At 30.6% G+C, this 15,979-nt stretch overlaps 2 protein-coding genes across 8 annotated transcripts in view; both read left to right on the top strand.

Annotated features, from left to right (window-relative positions):
• The window catches only part of LOC124362642 (chloride channel protein 2), a 153,010-nt gene extending 149,034 nt beyond the window's left edge, over positions 1–3,976 (top strand). For all 7 annotated transcript variants that reach the window (XM_046817325.1, XM_046817327.1, XM_046817326.1 and 4 more), the window contains exons 19-20: positions 189–416; positions 1,493–3,976. In XM_046817325.1, the coding sequence (XP_046673281.1) occupies positions 189–416; positions 1,493–1,681 (417 nt within the window). In that variant the 3' untranslated portion in view covers positions 1,682–3,976. The remainder of the gene's footprint in view (positions 1–188; positions 417–1,492) is intronic.
• A 3,680-nt stretch (positions 3,977–7,656) lies between these two features.
• Positions 7,657–14,919, top strand: LOC124362641 (aminomethyltransferase, mitochondrial). Its single transcript, XM_046817321.1, has 6 exons — positions 7,657–7,807; positions 8,601–8,873; positions 10,560–10,717; positions 12,680–13,008; positions 13,356–13,438; positions 14,561–14,919. Exons 1-6 carry the CDS (start codon positions 7,726–7,728, stop codon positions 14,896–14,898), a joined length of 1,263 nt encoding a protein of 420 aa, XP_046673277.1. The 5' UTR covers positions 7,657–7,725; the 3' UTR covers positions 14,899–14,919.
• The last annotated feature ends 1,060 nt before the right edge of the window (positions 14,920–15,979 follow it).

Here is a 15,979-nt window from a genome sequence, read left to right as displayed (position 1 = left end):
TAACGATGTAAACATAATAGTCGTATGAAACGCAATTCCTTTGAAACATCATTAACAAATATTTCAATATTTTCCAAACTATCAGTTGGGTAAACCATCAACACTCTCCATTCTCCTCAGATGTTACTAACTTAAAATTACAAACAAATAACCAACATTTCATCATCAAACTTGTTTCATTGTTTTAGCCCAAAGAAAGAGTGATCGACATGTCACCTGAAGATCAGAAACAATGGGAGGAAGAAGAAATGAACCAGAAGGTGACCTTTGATCATTGCCACATTGATCCTGCTCCTTTCCAACTGGTGGAGAAAACTTCGCTGCTGAAAGTCCATTCCATTTTCTCCTTAGTTGGAGTAAACCATGCTTACGTGACAGCTATTGGCAAACTCATTGGGGTTGTCGCACTCAAGGAGGTTAGATGTTTTTATTGTTTGATTATAAGGAAAAACCCATCTACATGTTATTACTTATTTTATGTATACTAATACAAAGTTTTCAATCACAGTAAAATCATAATAGTTATAGCTGACCATTATGGGTGTGTTAATCCCTCCATTGCCACTGTCTAATTCGTGTAGAAATCTGGTATATTGCTATCAAATTTATCAGTGAAGAGTTATATTAATGTTCTTGTGAAAATAAATAAATAAGGATATGATTAAAGAAAATTCATAAAGTTGGACCTAATTTACATAGTATGTTAGGTCAATATTAAAAAATATTGAAGCCCTTCTATTAATGTGTAAATTTGTTTCATTACATTTAACCTAAAATATAAATTTAAATGTTACAATTATCCTAACAATTAGAGAGGTAATTTATCAGGCCACCAATAAAATATTGATTAAATTTTGTGTTCAAATTGTTACTAGAGCAGCCCATGCCAAATTAGTCAAATGGAGTCTGTTGTGTTTCAATCCCCCCTCTACACCCTACACCAACCACTGTCACCAGTTTTATGTGTATGAACAATAATTACTGATACGTTTCAACGTCAAGTAACCTGACCATAGATGGTCAGCAGTGATTTGGCACCACCACCTCTAATGTCATCATTGGACTATTTTTGTGCAGGCTTTTTTTGCTTTTTAACTTTTATGCCACAGATATTTAAAAAATTAAAAATATTCTATCTAATACTAACGCCCTTACTATCAGGCACTTTTTACTATGATATATATAGTAGTAGTAGTGACACTGTCATAGTCATGTTATTAATAAACACTAGTTTTTAATTCAAAATTGCTATTCTCTTATTTTTCAAGATTTCAACTGAATTCTTTATTTTCTTTTAAAATGGATGTTCAGGAAAATGAAATTGCTAGTTTGATGACCAAGTATGATTAAATGTTTTCAGAAATATATGTTTAAACATATTGTAGGTGTAATGTGGTCACATCTAATGAAATAGTGATTTTCTATTTTTAAGTTGTAACTATTATTATTTTTATCAGAAAACTTTACTAAATGGTAATAAACTACATTTCAGCTGAGGAAAGCTATTGAAGATTCTAACTGTGGAAACGTGCCAGCGTCTCAACAACAGCAACAGCAGCAGCAGAGTCAGGCTCAGCAGCAACCCCCACATCTGCAGTCAGCTGCTGAGCATTTACTGAGCAACGAGAAGATAACAAATAATACTTCAATAAACAGTACAATATCTATTGATAGTAGTTGAAAATGTATTAGTTAGGTACAGGTAATTCTTAACTCAATCGATAGTGAAATGATAACATATCAAATATGTTTATTTTCTCGCAAAGAAAGTTAGCAAGTCGTAAAATTGTATTGCAACATTGCAGCTGTGAACATTAAATATAATTTAATTTATTTTCATAACTGTTAGAAAATTGTAAGGAGCTACGTATTAAGTGCAAGTAATTTACCTACAAAATATTATCATTTAATATTTTAAGGTGCCAAAAAGTTACCATTTTGTGATTACTATTTTTCTATAAATATTTACTATTTTGCTACAAAACTGTTAATGCAGTTTAATAAATAAAAATAATAGTTTACTTAGCTTTTAAAGCATTAAGTATTATTTAGTTTAAATGGTAATTAAATGAATTATTTAAGTTATTTATTAAGGAATCCAGTCTTTTTCTAGAAATAAAATAACATGGATTACAGTACTTTTAAATTGTATGAAATATAATACTAGTTCAAATACTGCATTGAATCATTATACATAATACTTCACTTCGAAAATTTAAAAATACAAGAAAACTGTAATTCTCACACATTATTTATGAACAATGTTTCTTCAACTTACAATGCCAAAAATATTAAACCACTTAATTATACACAGCATTCATACCATACTTTTCTATTTTGTTAGAACGTTAAATGAAAATATAGTAATACATTACTTCACATATAAATGCAGCATACCTCTTCAATAATAGTTCAACAAATATGGGCTTTAATTAATCAAAACTCAAAGAAGGTCTTTATGAAAACAAATAACCTGTAAATATGGCCAATCAATGGGGGATACAACTGAATAGGATATAATGCTTTAATTTGACTGTACAAAAATTTAAAATGCAACCCCTACAGAATATTCAAATCTTTTGTTTTGTTTCTTTCTGTTGATTCTCCTATGCAGAGCACCAGTTGTTTATTTGTGCAACAACCAGAAATGAAACAAAGCAAGTACAGAAAAAGGAGAAATTTGAGGGTGATTGACTGATTACACTCCTCTATTCAAAATGATACCAATTTGGCTCTATTGATATAAACCAATTACTAGCTGATTTATTTTAGTATTTTCAAAAATTGAGATTTATATTCTTCGATTAGGAGAATGCAACCTTTACCACTCTGGTCCTTCTTCAAATTGACTTTACCTTTTCAAGTCAGTATTACATCCAGTAGGAGTGCCAGATCCCTTATTAATGTCAGGCCAAAGTACTCAGTAGGATATCAATCTCCTACTCAAGCTTCTTTGTCTTCTTAGCCAATCAAATTTTAATGGATCCGAAGCATATTTGTGACAGATTTGGCGTCAGCCAGATTTCAACTTTGGCCCTGTAACTACAAACCCATCAACTGAATAATAATAGGTTATGTCTGCATTTATTTTTATATTCATAATTTTTTTGTTTAATTATTAGTTGAAGTTATAAGTGAAATAATATACAAAATATTCAAAATTTATTTTGACTATTAAATACAATTTTTATAGAAATGATCCCTTTTATAGAACATTTGGTTACAAGGAAAAATACAGACATACATACATACACATACACATATATGTATGTATATAATGTTATATTATGTTGTAATGAAAGTCATGTTTTATACATTAATTTGAAAAGAACAAAGTTCCAATGTTCTAACTATTTGGTGATGTTAAATAATGCAAAAAATAATAAAAATTGTTTTCGGAAATTTTGTTTTTAAAGCCTAATAGATAACAAGTAAAACAGTTGATGAGTATATCAATGTATAGTCTGTGTCTGCTAATGAAAATTGTCTATTGATTCTTACAGGTGATAATGGATTGTTCTGTTCTAGAACAGCACCCTATAAAAATTACAGTTGTTCTAAGGTTGACTCATAATATTTAGATTGTCTACATTAATTCTGCTTCCTACTTACATTTGTTACTTACCTGCCATCGATTCTGTACAACATTGCTTGTACTGCTCCATTGAGAACCAGCCAACTTAAGCAAACCCTCCCCTCCTACAGCACCCTAAAACTAACTAGCGTACAGCGCTGGTAGATATGGCATTTTATGGCTTTTGTCGGTGTGACACATTTATTTAATCCACAAAATGATTACGTCCATTAATTTCCTCTAATTTCACCCATTTATGGGTTTTCACAAAACTATTATATACAACGCATTACATAATTTATTGTATATTAATGTTGTCAGAAATATAAATATATTTTCAACCAATGGTTGTTATTATATTTTGTCTATATGCTTCATAATATTGTTTTGTTTTCCTTTATTAAACATGTATATATAAGTATGTGTTTTCATTAAATTTGTAAATTTTCAAAACAGCCTAATTTCATTTCAAGAAATATTAATGAACAATACTAAAATTTTTAATATGTATTTTTATAACAGTAATGCAGTATATGTATATGACAAAATAATTTCTTAAATATTTAAAAGAAGCTGATTTTATACTTATTTATAAAATCTACAATAACTTCAAAAAAATGTGAAACTTTTTATTCTTTATATTAACCCTCTAACTGCCTCGTTTCTGGATTCGCGGTAACACGTGTGTGCCGGGCCTAGTTACTTACTAAGACCCCCCAGCGCTAAGTATTTTTTTCCCGTTTTTTACATAACACATTAAACACATTATTTAAAGTTTAATAAATAGATTAAACAACTAAAAATGTGTACAATTATCTCAAATATTGTCAATTTGTCAAGTAATTACAACATATTACCACTATCACACAACTATGAATAAACATCGAAAAACACCTTGTAAAATATCAATGTAACCATTCCCGAACTCAGGTATGACACATTCACATGGCATCCAAATAGTTTGAGTAATGTCCACAAGACAGCACCACCAACTGGACAGCTATATTCTAGACATTTCTAACATAACAGAAAACCAAATAACACAATATAACAGCCGATAAAATGAAAACGACTATACTCGGGAATACTGATTGTTCACAAAACTACAGTTACATGGCATATCTCAGGCGTGGTGGTTAAAGGGTTTAATTTAATGGCACAAATTTATTAGGATTTTATAAATTGTTGTAAAACATACCATTGAAAATTCAACAAATGTATGTTTTATGTTTCCAGAAAACTTCCAAGAGACTGTAAATAGTTATTTGAAATATATCAGCCATTATACTGAAACTTGTGATTTTTTAGTCATCTAGTCAAAACTGTTTGCTGCAGAGGCATTCTTCATAAATATAAAAAGAGGAGAAAATAATAAAAATAACCATCCAAAGTCAGTAAGTTTATTGTTCTTTAGTCGAATAGTACCTGTTTTACAACCAAAACATCCGAGACGTATCTTTATCTCAAATAAAGCAGATTTTCCAAACCTCTTTTGATCATCATAAATGCAGTCAGGTTAACCAGTTGACCAACATTAATCATGGGTCTTGTGTGTCAATCATGTAGGACATTATCTAAACCAGCACTTCAAGATATTCAACCCTGAGACCTTTGGGGGTTAAAGATAAAATATTAAATCAGTATTATCTAACAACTACTTCTAAAAATATTTTATTGTGTATGGTGTACAATTTTTCTAATTGAGAACATTATCACATATAAAGTAAAACAACTATTAAATAAATAAAAAGTTAACCAAAACAAATGCATGTCTTGAATCTTAAATAAGATGTTAATTTAAAAATTGATGTATCTGTTGAAAATAGAAATTAATGGATACATTTAAACTATTTTTAAATATTAGTTTTCTTTGCGACTTTTCCAAATTTTCTTGTATGTTCATAAGTGGTTCTTTTTTCATATATCATTGCCCCAAACACAAAGTGGTGATAGTCAATTTTTCAGGAGGGTAAAACTTAAATTATGCATCGTTATCTACTTGAATAAGAAGTCATTACATCATGCTGTTAATCTTTTTTCAGATGGTTACATGTCAAGGCTTTGAAAAATATCATTTATAAATCATGGCAGTTACTCTACTTCGTATTTGGGGTAACGATATGTGAAACATAAAGATTTTAGTTTACGTTTGACTACTTGCTATCAGTGTATTTTAATGACTTGTAGTTTGGACTGAGCTGTGGTTGAGACTAAATGAACATCTTGTACATTGTTAATGATGGAGGGAGAAAGGTGGGAAATGTGCTATTTTTTCTCACTCCACTAAATCTAACTTGTGGTACTTTAACCTTTATTTTCGTTTCAAAATAATGTTCCTAGATTTAACAGAAGAGAAAGCATTGTCAAGTATGGTATAAAGCTGATTTGTGATATTCTTATAATTACTTTTATTGAGCTTTAATAGTACATTTTATTAAATGTAGGATAATATGGTAAGTAAGTTTACTTACAGATTACTCACTATTATGAGAAATATTATTATTTCTTGAAAAGTACACTAGATCAAATTGTATTTATAAGTAAATTTTAACTGTTGACAATATAAAATTAAATTTTATATGATATAAATTTTATGTAAGTCATTAAATAATGATAACTATTTTTTTGTATTGAAAACGTTGTGGAATCTGATGTAATCAAAATTGTTCTTATTAAGACAAAGTGTATAGGCCTAGATCAATATTGTCGGTTCATACATGTAGAAGATTGTGTTTATAAAAATGGCCTAGATGTGATACATTTTAGATATTAAAGCTGTCTCATATTGTTAGTTTTGTTTATAAAATACATTTATGTAAATAAACCATGTAAATACTGATATAGTTTTATTGAGAATCCTTTACTTAACTCTTTTAGGATGAGTGGGCTATTTATAGGATGCAAAGTATGTTGTCCAAGAATACAATTCGGGCTATACATAGCCCGCATTAGTCTTACTGAAAAACACAAGTGGAGTATACATAGATGGTATAGAATGTATAAATCAGTATGAGACATGAAACATTAAAAAAATCATGATTTTATATGCTAACATATATCCTTTGACCTCTCTAAATATTTATTTAGTCATGTTGTAATATGTCATCTACATCTTTTTCACAATGCATAAAAGTCGCACCACGTTACTGTGTAATTATACAAGCGATTGTGTGTGTATTTTTAAGTAATTGTGTTATTTATCTTTATTTGCCAACCAATCAACATCAAACTTGTGACACTTATAGAAAATACAGTCAATTTTGTTTCTGACAGTAAAATTAGATTTGTTTTCATAGTAAAGTAATGGTAAACAAAAAATTTTATTGAATGAAACAAAAAAAGCAAATTTATTTGTTTAAGCAGTAGATGAAAGGAAACTATTAGTGTTTATTATTTTTACTAATATGCACATACATTTTTATAAATTGTTTGTAAACATTTTGATTGTTAATACTTAATGTTTTTACAATATTAAAATGAACACATAAAAAATAATCAGAATTTGTATTTCTAACAACACAGAAAATAACAATGGAGTACAAGAAAGTTTTAGCAACAAAACGAAAGATACTCGTATAAAGGAAGATAGTATTAGAAAAGAAGTCACCTACCCAATCAGATGAATATCAAAGATACATTGATAAATGGTGCTCATCATTCTGCTCACTTCTTAAATAACTATTTTGTATCAACTGTTAAACGCTACTCACTAGCTATAATGCTCTGAATAGGTTTTGTCTCTGATATTACTTACAAAGTATTAAATACATATTTTTAATAACTCCATTCATCAAAATATTGTACTCATCAATGTTAAGTAACAAAAGAAATGTTTTTTAATCATTCTGTATATCAGTTCCAACAAATTTAAAAAAAAGTATACCTATACACTTTGTCATTAAACCAAATTGAATTCTATTATTTTTAATAATATATGTGTCCCACAGCATAGTCAGCAAACATACAAAATTATACTTTTACCTTTATCAGTATCTATGTTACATTATAAAAATAAAAATTTATCGTAATTGCTTGTTTACTGCAGGGCTTGATAAAAGTATTATCAATCAGCCAACAGCTATCCTAGGCCATAGGTCAACTCTGATAGGTTATCTGTTCCTGCCAAACTATGAAACAGGCTCAGTTTATGGATGATCATGTCTCACATAACCTGTAGAACATTCCTGATTGCCAGATTGGGACCTTTAGTCAATTCCAAGGTATCTGTTTCTGGTAAGCAATAAGTTTATACAGCTTGTTATCAATAATCTAATATGCAAAATCATATTCAGTATTAACCATACAATAAATTTGGTTATGAATACTTAATACAACTGTATGTTGAGTGAATGAAATTTGTATGGTCAACATTAATATAAACATAATAGTATTTAGCACACTCAAAATTATAATAATATGTTATTTGGAATGTTTGACTTAAATTGACATATTCAGTATTTATATGTAACATATTTTCTGTCGTAAAAAATCAAACTTCTATTATTCAATTCAAAGTAAATAAATTTTTACTTATTACCAAAGCCTACACAGTAAAATTTGTTAATAACAAGTATTTCTGGATGATATAAACCACCAAGCATGATAAAAATTGATTAAATTAATTTATATCACCCAACCTATGAATTATTGTTAGGTATATTAAGCTCTTGATGTACTCTTAAATTACATATTCTACTATATTCTTTAGGAGTTTCACACTAATGTAACTGTTGTAATTACAACCAATGTACTAATAACAATATAAATTGGTTAAAATTTAATAATCAAGATAAATAATTCAACATTAGAAAAAACTAAATTTATTATTATTTATTGAAAAATTATTACTCATGCCTGGTTTATTAATAATGTTGACAAATTAAAGATGAATAAAACTTTTGAAACTAAGTGTTTAAAAATATATTAATTGGAGAGAGTTTTTGTGCATTACTTCAGTTTATATTCCTATTTTAAAAGTGATACATTCCACAATAAATTAAAGTTCACCACAAACTGAAATTACTAGGAACTCTAAGTTATGTTCGGAGACAGAGCAGTACATGTGACCATGGCAGAAGGACATCACTGTACGATCTACACGTCACTAACAAGGGGAAGATGGTGAACTTTGCCGGGTTCCTGTTGCCAGTCCAGTACGGGAGTGACGGTATCGCCACATCACACCGTCACACCCGCTCACACTGCTCTCTGTTCGATGTCTCTCACATGCTACAAACTCAGATTCATGGGGCAGACAGAGTCGACTTCTTCGAGAGCCTTTGTACTGCAGACATTAAAGGTACACACATTATTATATTGGTGCTTTCTTCTTATTGTAGATATTTAAGGTTTTAGTGCTCACTTGGTATTTTATTGCAACAATTATTCAATATTTTGTTATTTAAGTTTATTTATAAAATATTCATGTAACCTACAAACGTAAATAAATACTTACAATATAGGGATTTTCATAGCTCTAATGAATTTGAAGCTTGACTTCTAAAGATAATAAAAACTTATAAACAACACAAAATATGAAACGTGGTCAGATACAATCAGACATGTGTTAAACACGCTACATAACACTCTTACTCATTTACAAAGCAACAATAGGATTAGAACCATGTAGAATTTAATGCAAATTGAGAATAAAAGGATAGGTGGGGAGGGTTGTTATTCACAAGAACTAACAGTTCATTCATTTGACTTCTTCATGATAATACTTAGACAACCTCTTTACACATCCAGCACAACACGAGGATAGTTTGGAAAGTATTTGACCTCCCTTTGCTAGGCAATTGTGACATAATCAAACATCTTAGACGAGTTATGGGGATGGAGGGGAATCCCTTCCTAGACAATCACCATGTATTTTCTTGTCTCTGTGCTCTGTCCAGGTAGTGAGTCACACCGCTCTCTTTTCTATGTTATTACATGTACTTGCATTACATTTCACTATGACTGAAGTTATAGCACAGAGTTTGTATTAAATTTTGTTGGGATACTTCGCTATTATGCTTCAGAGATAATATCTATGGCATACTAAGCTTTTGGCGGGAAGTTTATTGGTAATATCTAGTAAAATAGTGATTTAGGCAATTCAAGATAGTTACATTTTAAAGAGTGACCCATAATCTGGCAGTCCCACAATTCACAGAAACATGGTTCATATTCAAATCTTCATGTAAATTTCACAAACTGCAAATGTTAAGATACAAAGACCTTCCAACTTCTATACACTCAGTTGACATTGTTTTGTTGATGTCTCCACAAACATGTTAAATGTTTGCAGGATTCTGAGTGTTGCATGTCTGCCAGATCGTGACTCACTTTCCACAGAAATTCACCCATCTTTTAATAACCTAAACAACTTTTTTATTTAAAAAAACACAGTGTTTAAATATCACATGCATATATATTTTTAAATTGATATACAATTACATTGTTTAAAATTAAAAAAAATGACAATATTTCTGTACTTGACATTCAAGAATGAAGCATTTCTGTTTCCTGATTTCTAAAAGAGTTTTTGTAAAGATACAAATTATAAAATGCTAAACACTTAATATAATGTAGAATACAACAAATAAAGTATTTCTGAATTGCAGGTTTGGTGATATTGGGTACATAAGTCTATTCACTAATGAATCATGGTGAATAAGTGATGATCTTATTATCACTAAACAGTGGAAGTATGTATACCTGACTAGACAATAGATAATATTCTTTATTAACAATATCACTAAGATATGTTACAGTGTCTTTAACAAAATTCTTTAGACAGTCAGGTTCATCATTCCATGAGAAGAACTCGTCCAGCGTGTAGAAAGCCTTGTCTTGTAGCCAACTCTGAATCTAATGTTTCAGGTTTGTCTGACAATGGCAGGTGCCTTAATTTGTTTACAAACAAGCTGGGAGGAATAATCAGTGATCTTGTTATAACTAAACAACGGAAATATGTGTTTACCTGTATCTAATGTTCCAGGATTGCCTGACGATGGCGGTTGCCTTAGTTTGTTTACAAACGAGTCTGGAGGAATACTTGATGATCTTATCGTTAGTAAAACATCACAAGGATATATTTATGTTGTATCAAATGCAAGTCGAAGAGATAATGATCAATCATTAATGCTTAAAGCTCAGGTATGTGGTTGTTGTTTTCACAACTGTTTGTCTCCTTGTGTGGTATGAATTTAATCTAAATCTCAGCAAAGTGGTACTAATCTAGTAGCTCTTTAATGATTATTCAATAGTATTTTTATCTACTCCATTCAAGTTTACACTTAAAGCTTTCAAACTTCTAGAAAATGTATAGTCCAACTGTTTTATGTAATGTGATGTGAGTTTTTTTATTAAATACATTTGAAAGAACAACTAGTAAACTATATATTTGGAAATATATTTAAAACATTCATATTTAATCACTTTGTAACAGGTCAAATTACGACATTTGAATATTCGCGGGGAATTGGCAGACTGTGACGTCAATGAATCGGCAGACTGTGACGTCAGTGAATCACATGTTGTCGGAATTGAGATTTATTTAATAACGAAGAAATTTATTGAACTTTATTCGGGAAAAGATTTGATTAATTAAAATGAAGTAAACATAACCAAAATTCGTGTTTTACAAAAACATTAAATAGAATTACGCAGAAAAGCAATTGTGGTATGAATGACTTGTATATTGATGACGTCATAAAGCACATGTTGCTAAAAATTTAAATAAAAAGCTTTGAAAAAATAATAATAAAAAGAAAATAGAAATACTTAAATTGATTAATTATAGTAAACGTAATAAATTTCGACAATTATAAAAAAAGAATTAAATTAAATTTCTTCGTGAAGACGCTGATTTGAACGAGAGAGGGGATGAGTATTGTTTTGAGTCGGTATCCGTCGTTTTATACGGAGATTCGCTCTTCTTACACCAGACTCGAAGCAAGGAGGTTGTGTTAGTTCTCCTGGGATAGTAATGATCTGTTGTATAGTATATTGAAATTTAATCAAGGATGGGATATTGTTTAGACTTTTAAAATTATCAAAGCACTGCAAGGTGAGTGAAATTATAATATGTGTTGAGAGTGTGACATTTAATAAATTAATCTCGTGGTCACTTGATTTGACTTTCTTTAAATATCCCTTTTATAAAAAGTGTGGAGTGATGTTAAATTTTGTAATCATTACTTAACATATTTTGGAACCCTGACATACACACAGACTTGTCTCTGGTGATAACACCAGAGACGTTCAAATCTAATAATTTTTGAGTAATACCGAGGGAATACAGCTAGCATTGGGCAAGATGGCGACCGATACCATGATGAGCAACATGGTACAACAACGTGCCACTGGTGACAAGGGGCGTACAACTTCATGGTGAGTCAATAACTCTAAAGAACTGACTTTCAGCAAATTATCGCAAGGAAAGTGAAGGTGACACACAGCAAATTGGCGTTATAATCTACCACTCTCATCAAATTGACATCACTTCAAATCTGAAATACATCAACTTATTGAATCTATGTACAAACTTTTTAAAACCAATTGAATAACATTATGCCGCTATGCACAGTAATGATCATGGCAGTTTTCATCGTGATGAGTTGTAACCTCACTCCGTTGATATTTGTTTTTTGTTTGACATTGACAGAAAAAAAATCATATTTCATTACCAGTAACTAAGCAATTTAAGAAAACCACCATATTCTTCATTCACAATATAGAAGTTTCTTTGTCACAGTAGTTTAGAGGACTTAGAACAGCTTAATGATATTAACTATAACACTGCCAGAGGTGTACTGATGAATGTAGCTGCACAGCACTATTCCGATCGCACTACTACCCCCACCCGTTCAGCAATCAGAGGCTTCGGCTACTTACTTTCAACCCTTGTATTAATAATCCAATTCCATTACAAATGCCCCTGTATGGAAACTATAATTATTAATAGTGTGACATAGGAACTAATTCTATACTAAGTGAGTACAATGACTAATTGAAGATTAAACCTTAATTACTTATAAAAGGAATGAATTCTTGTAATTGAAGAATATAGTTTAATGCATTGCAATACCCATGAAATGTAATGTGTTTCATTACCAGGAGCAGTTCCGCAAAGCTAACAAGGATGTCTCAGTAGAGTTCCTGGAGCCGGAGGAGAGAGCTCTAGTGGCTCTCCAGGGTCCTCAGGCATGGCAGGTGCTGCAGCCTCTGGTAGACATGGATGTTACTCAGCTGTATTTCATGAGTACAAGCAACGCCACCGTGTGTGGTGTGCAGGGCTGTCGGTTGACCCGCTGTGGTTACACAGGAGAGGACGGCTTTGAGATTTCCATCCCCGCCCGGTTCTCCACAGCGGTGGTTGAAGACATACTCAAGTCTAACATAGCACCAGTCAGGCTGGCCGGCCTGGGTGCACGAGACACTTTGAGGTGAGGTTAATGTCAAATTTCATTAAAACTAGACTGTTGCCCTAAGCATGTACACTGAACTAATAACTACAGCTGTTATACACAAGCTTTACATGCAATTTTGTGAATTTCATGTTTTAAACCATTTATTTGAGGCAATAATAAATCAAATAACTAAAATAGGTGAGGCCAATATTTCTTCTATTTTGGAAAATAAAAATGAAGAGTTATGGAATTGTTATGAATATGAAGTAATTTAAAGATGTCTTGAAACTACACATTAAAGTTAAAAGCCATTGTTGATCAAGTATGGAGAACACATTTTTAAATAAAATTTACATTAAATAAATGTGTAAATTACTTTTCAGATTAGAAGCAGGTTTGTGCTTGTATGGGAATGATATTGATGAAAACACAACTCCAGTCTCTGCAGCATTGGCCTGGACTATAGGTTGGTACCCTAAACCATATTGATATCATTCAAACATAAATATTTCATCAATAATGCATTTTAATAACTTATATAATATACTCTAAAACAATTATTCAATATTTAATTTAAATATAACAATTAAAATTTATTGAAATAAAGCTTGAAACCTTACATTCTACAGAAGTGAGGAATTAGTTAATCACAAAACTGATAACGTTAACTACTAGAAACATTACTTACAAATCAAATTTTAAGTTACAAAAATTAGGTATGTTCAAAATAATTCCCTCCAGCATCAATGCACTTTTGAAATGAAACTTTTCCAAGTCTACAAGGTATAGACTACACTAATGCTCAGCCAGCTAAATAAATTAAACAAAAAAGCTCATATGTGTTTTCATTTATTGTTTCATATTTTTCCATAGTAAGTAAACAAATAAAAATAATGAAAAATAGCTGTCTTTATTTTAATAAAAATAAAAAAATATTAAATCTACTATATCCGAGATCTTATTTGAAAATAACTGAAACATGTTAACGCTAATATATATGAGAGAAAACCATTGAATGTAATAAATCTATATTATGCAGGAGAAAGAATTGATATACTGTTTGTTTCTTTTGTAATTTTATTGCACTCAATATTGAAAAGACCCATTTAATACTTATTAAATACTAAGATAAACTTCTTTCTAATCCAAAATTTAGTATTTTTTTAGTATTGATTATATGTTTGTATGTTACAATTTTATGCAGTTAACATGTACTGATAACATATTCTTACACAATACATTGTCAAAAGAATTATTTAATAATATTCAAATAGAAAAAAAACTGAATTTGTTAAGTGGCCAAATATATAATACAACAATCTCAAACAAACCTGGTAATCCTTGACTTACAAAGTAAATAATATTACGTAATAAAAGTTATTGCCTGTCAGACACAAATAATGAAAATGGTAATGTTCAGAAACAAATCTACCAACTTAGTTTGAAAATAATAAAATGTTTTAAACCAGCATTAAGATTACTTAAATTACAGTAAATTTAATTGATTCACAATAACCAATTTGGACAACAGTCAATTTTATCAAAATATAATTTATAAATTTTGCTTTTTTTCTGTAACTGAATACAGGTAAGAGACGGAGGCAAACTAAAGACTTTCCTGGAGCAAACATCATATTGAATGAACTGAAAGAAAAGCCATCACAAAGACGGGTTGGGCTGAAGAGTGAAGGCCGGGGCCCCCCAGCTCGCCTTGGAGCTTCCATTGTGCTGGAGGGGAAAGAGGTGGGGAAAGTGACCAGTGGATGCCCCTCCCCCTCTCTTGGACTCAACATCGCCATGGGGTATGTGGATGCTAGCCTTGCTGTACCAGGTACCAAGTTGCAGATCAAGGTCAGAGATACCATCATACCGGTTGCCGTCTGTAAACTGCCATTTATTCCCTCTAATTACTACACTAAAAAATAGTTAATAAATAATTGTTATGTATCTATAGCGTTTTCTTGACCTCCTGGAGATGGTGGAATGGCAAGTGGCAATTTTAGTATGTGCTCCGTTTTCCAAACTTTTAAAACATAGATTATTGAAATTAAACTTTGATACTTGCTCTTCAAATTTAAAAATTATTTATAAGTCAAATTCGCAATGTACTAATATTTCAGTATTTCTTGTATGATAATAAACTGAAGAGTGATTGATTATCTCAATTATGACCAACATTACCCTTCATCACTTATTGAAAGGGTGCTGTTCAGACAAAGATAAACTTATGCAAGCCTGAAAAGCTTCTATACCAAAGAAAAATCGCAGAGACACTGTAGAACTTCAGTCCAGGTCCAGGTTGGAGGAAATCAAGGAAAGATCCCTTGTGCTAAGATTAAAGTGACCCCAGAGAGAACATGTAACAACAGAAACCGTCACAGAAAATTTCAGGATCAAAATGCAAAATTGGAAGAATGCAATAATTTGAAACAGGTTTTACAAATGAGAGGAATTGACAGCATAAACCTTAGGAAAGGTTTACCGAATTGCTCTAAATGGTTTTTAATTAAGACCATCATTAAAGAAGCTATTTATTGATGAACAAATCATAAGATTCCAAGTGGTGTCCCGTTTTATTTAAGCCACCCTGTATATAAAAAAAGATGTCCTGACTAACTATCCAAAGTCCAGCAAAAACCATAAAAGATAGACATGAAATTTGGTAAATACATGTATATTGTGCCTTAAAGATGCGCTAAAAAGTATTTTTCTCTCTGGTCTAAGGGTTCCGCCTGTTTAAAAAAGCCAACCTGTATATATATATATATATATATATTATTAGTATTTAGTATACATTTCAAAAATGGAAAATTCAAATTGTTTCATGAGGTAGCCATGTAATGCAAATATTATACAGTATTATGATCTAACTTTTCCTATTTTGTTTATTCTGGATATTATTTATCTAAAAACTGTTGTGAAATTCAATTTGATGAATAAAATTTTGAATGTGTGCAGGTAAGTAACTCAAAATTGGCTTCCTTTGATATTATATGACAGCATACTT

This window comes from Homalodisca vitripennis, chromosome 5 (genome assembly GCF_021130785.1).
Source record: "Homalodisca vitripennis isolate AUS2020 chromosome 5, UT_GWSS_2.1, whole genome shotgun sequence".
Classification (NCBI taxonomy): domain Eukaryota; kingdom Metazoa; phylum Arthropoda; class Insecta; order Hemiptera; family Cicadellidae; genus Homalodisca; species Homalodisca vitripennis.
Note: the sequence above shows the minus strand (reverse complement) of the source record. Positions and strands in the feature narration are given on the sequence as shown.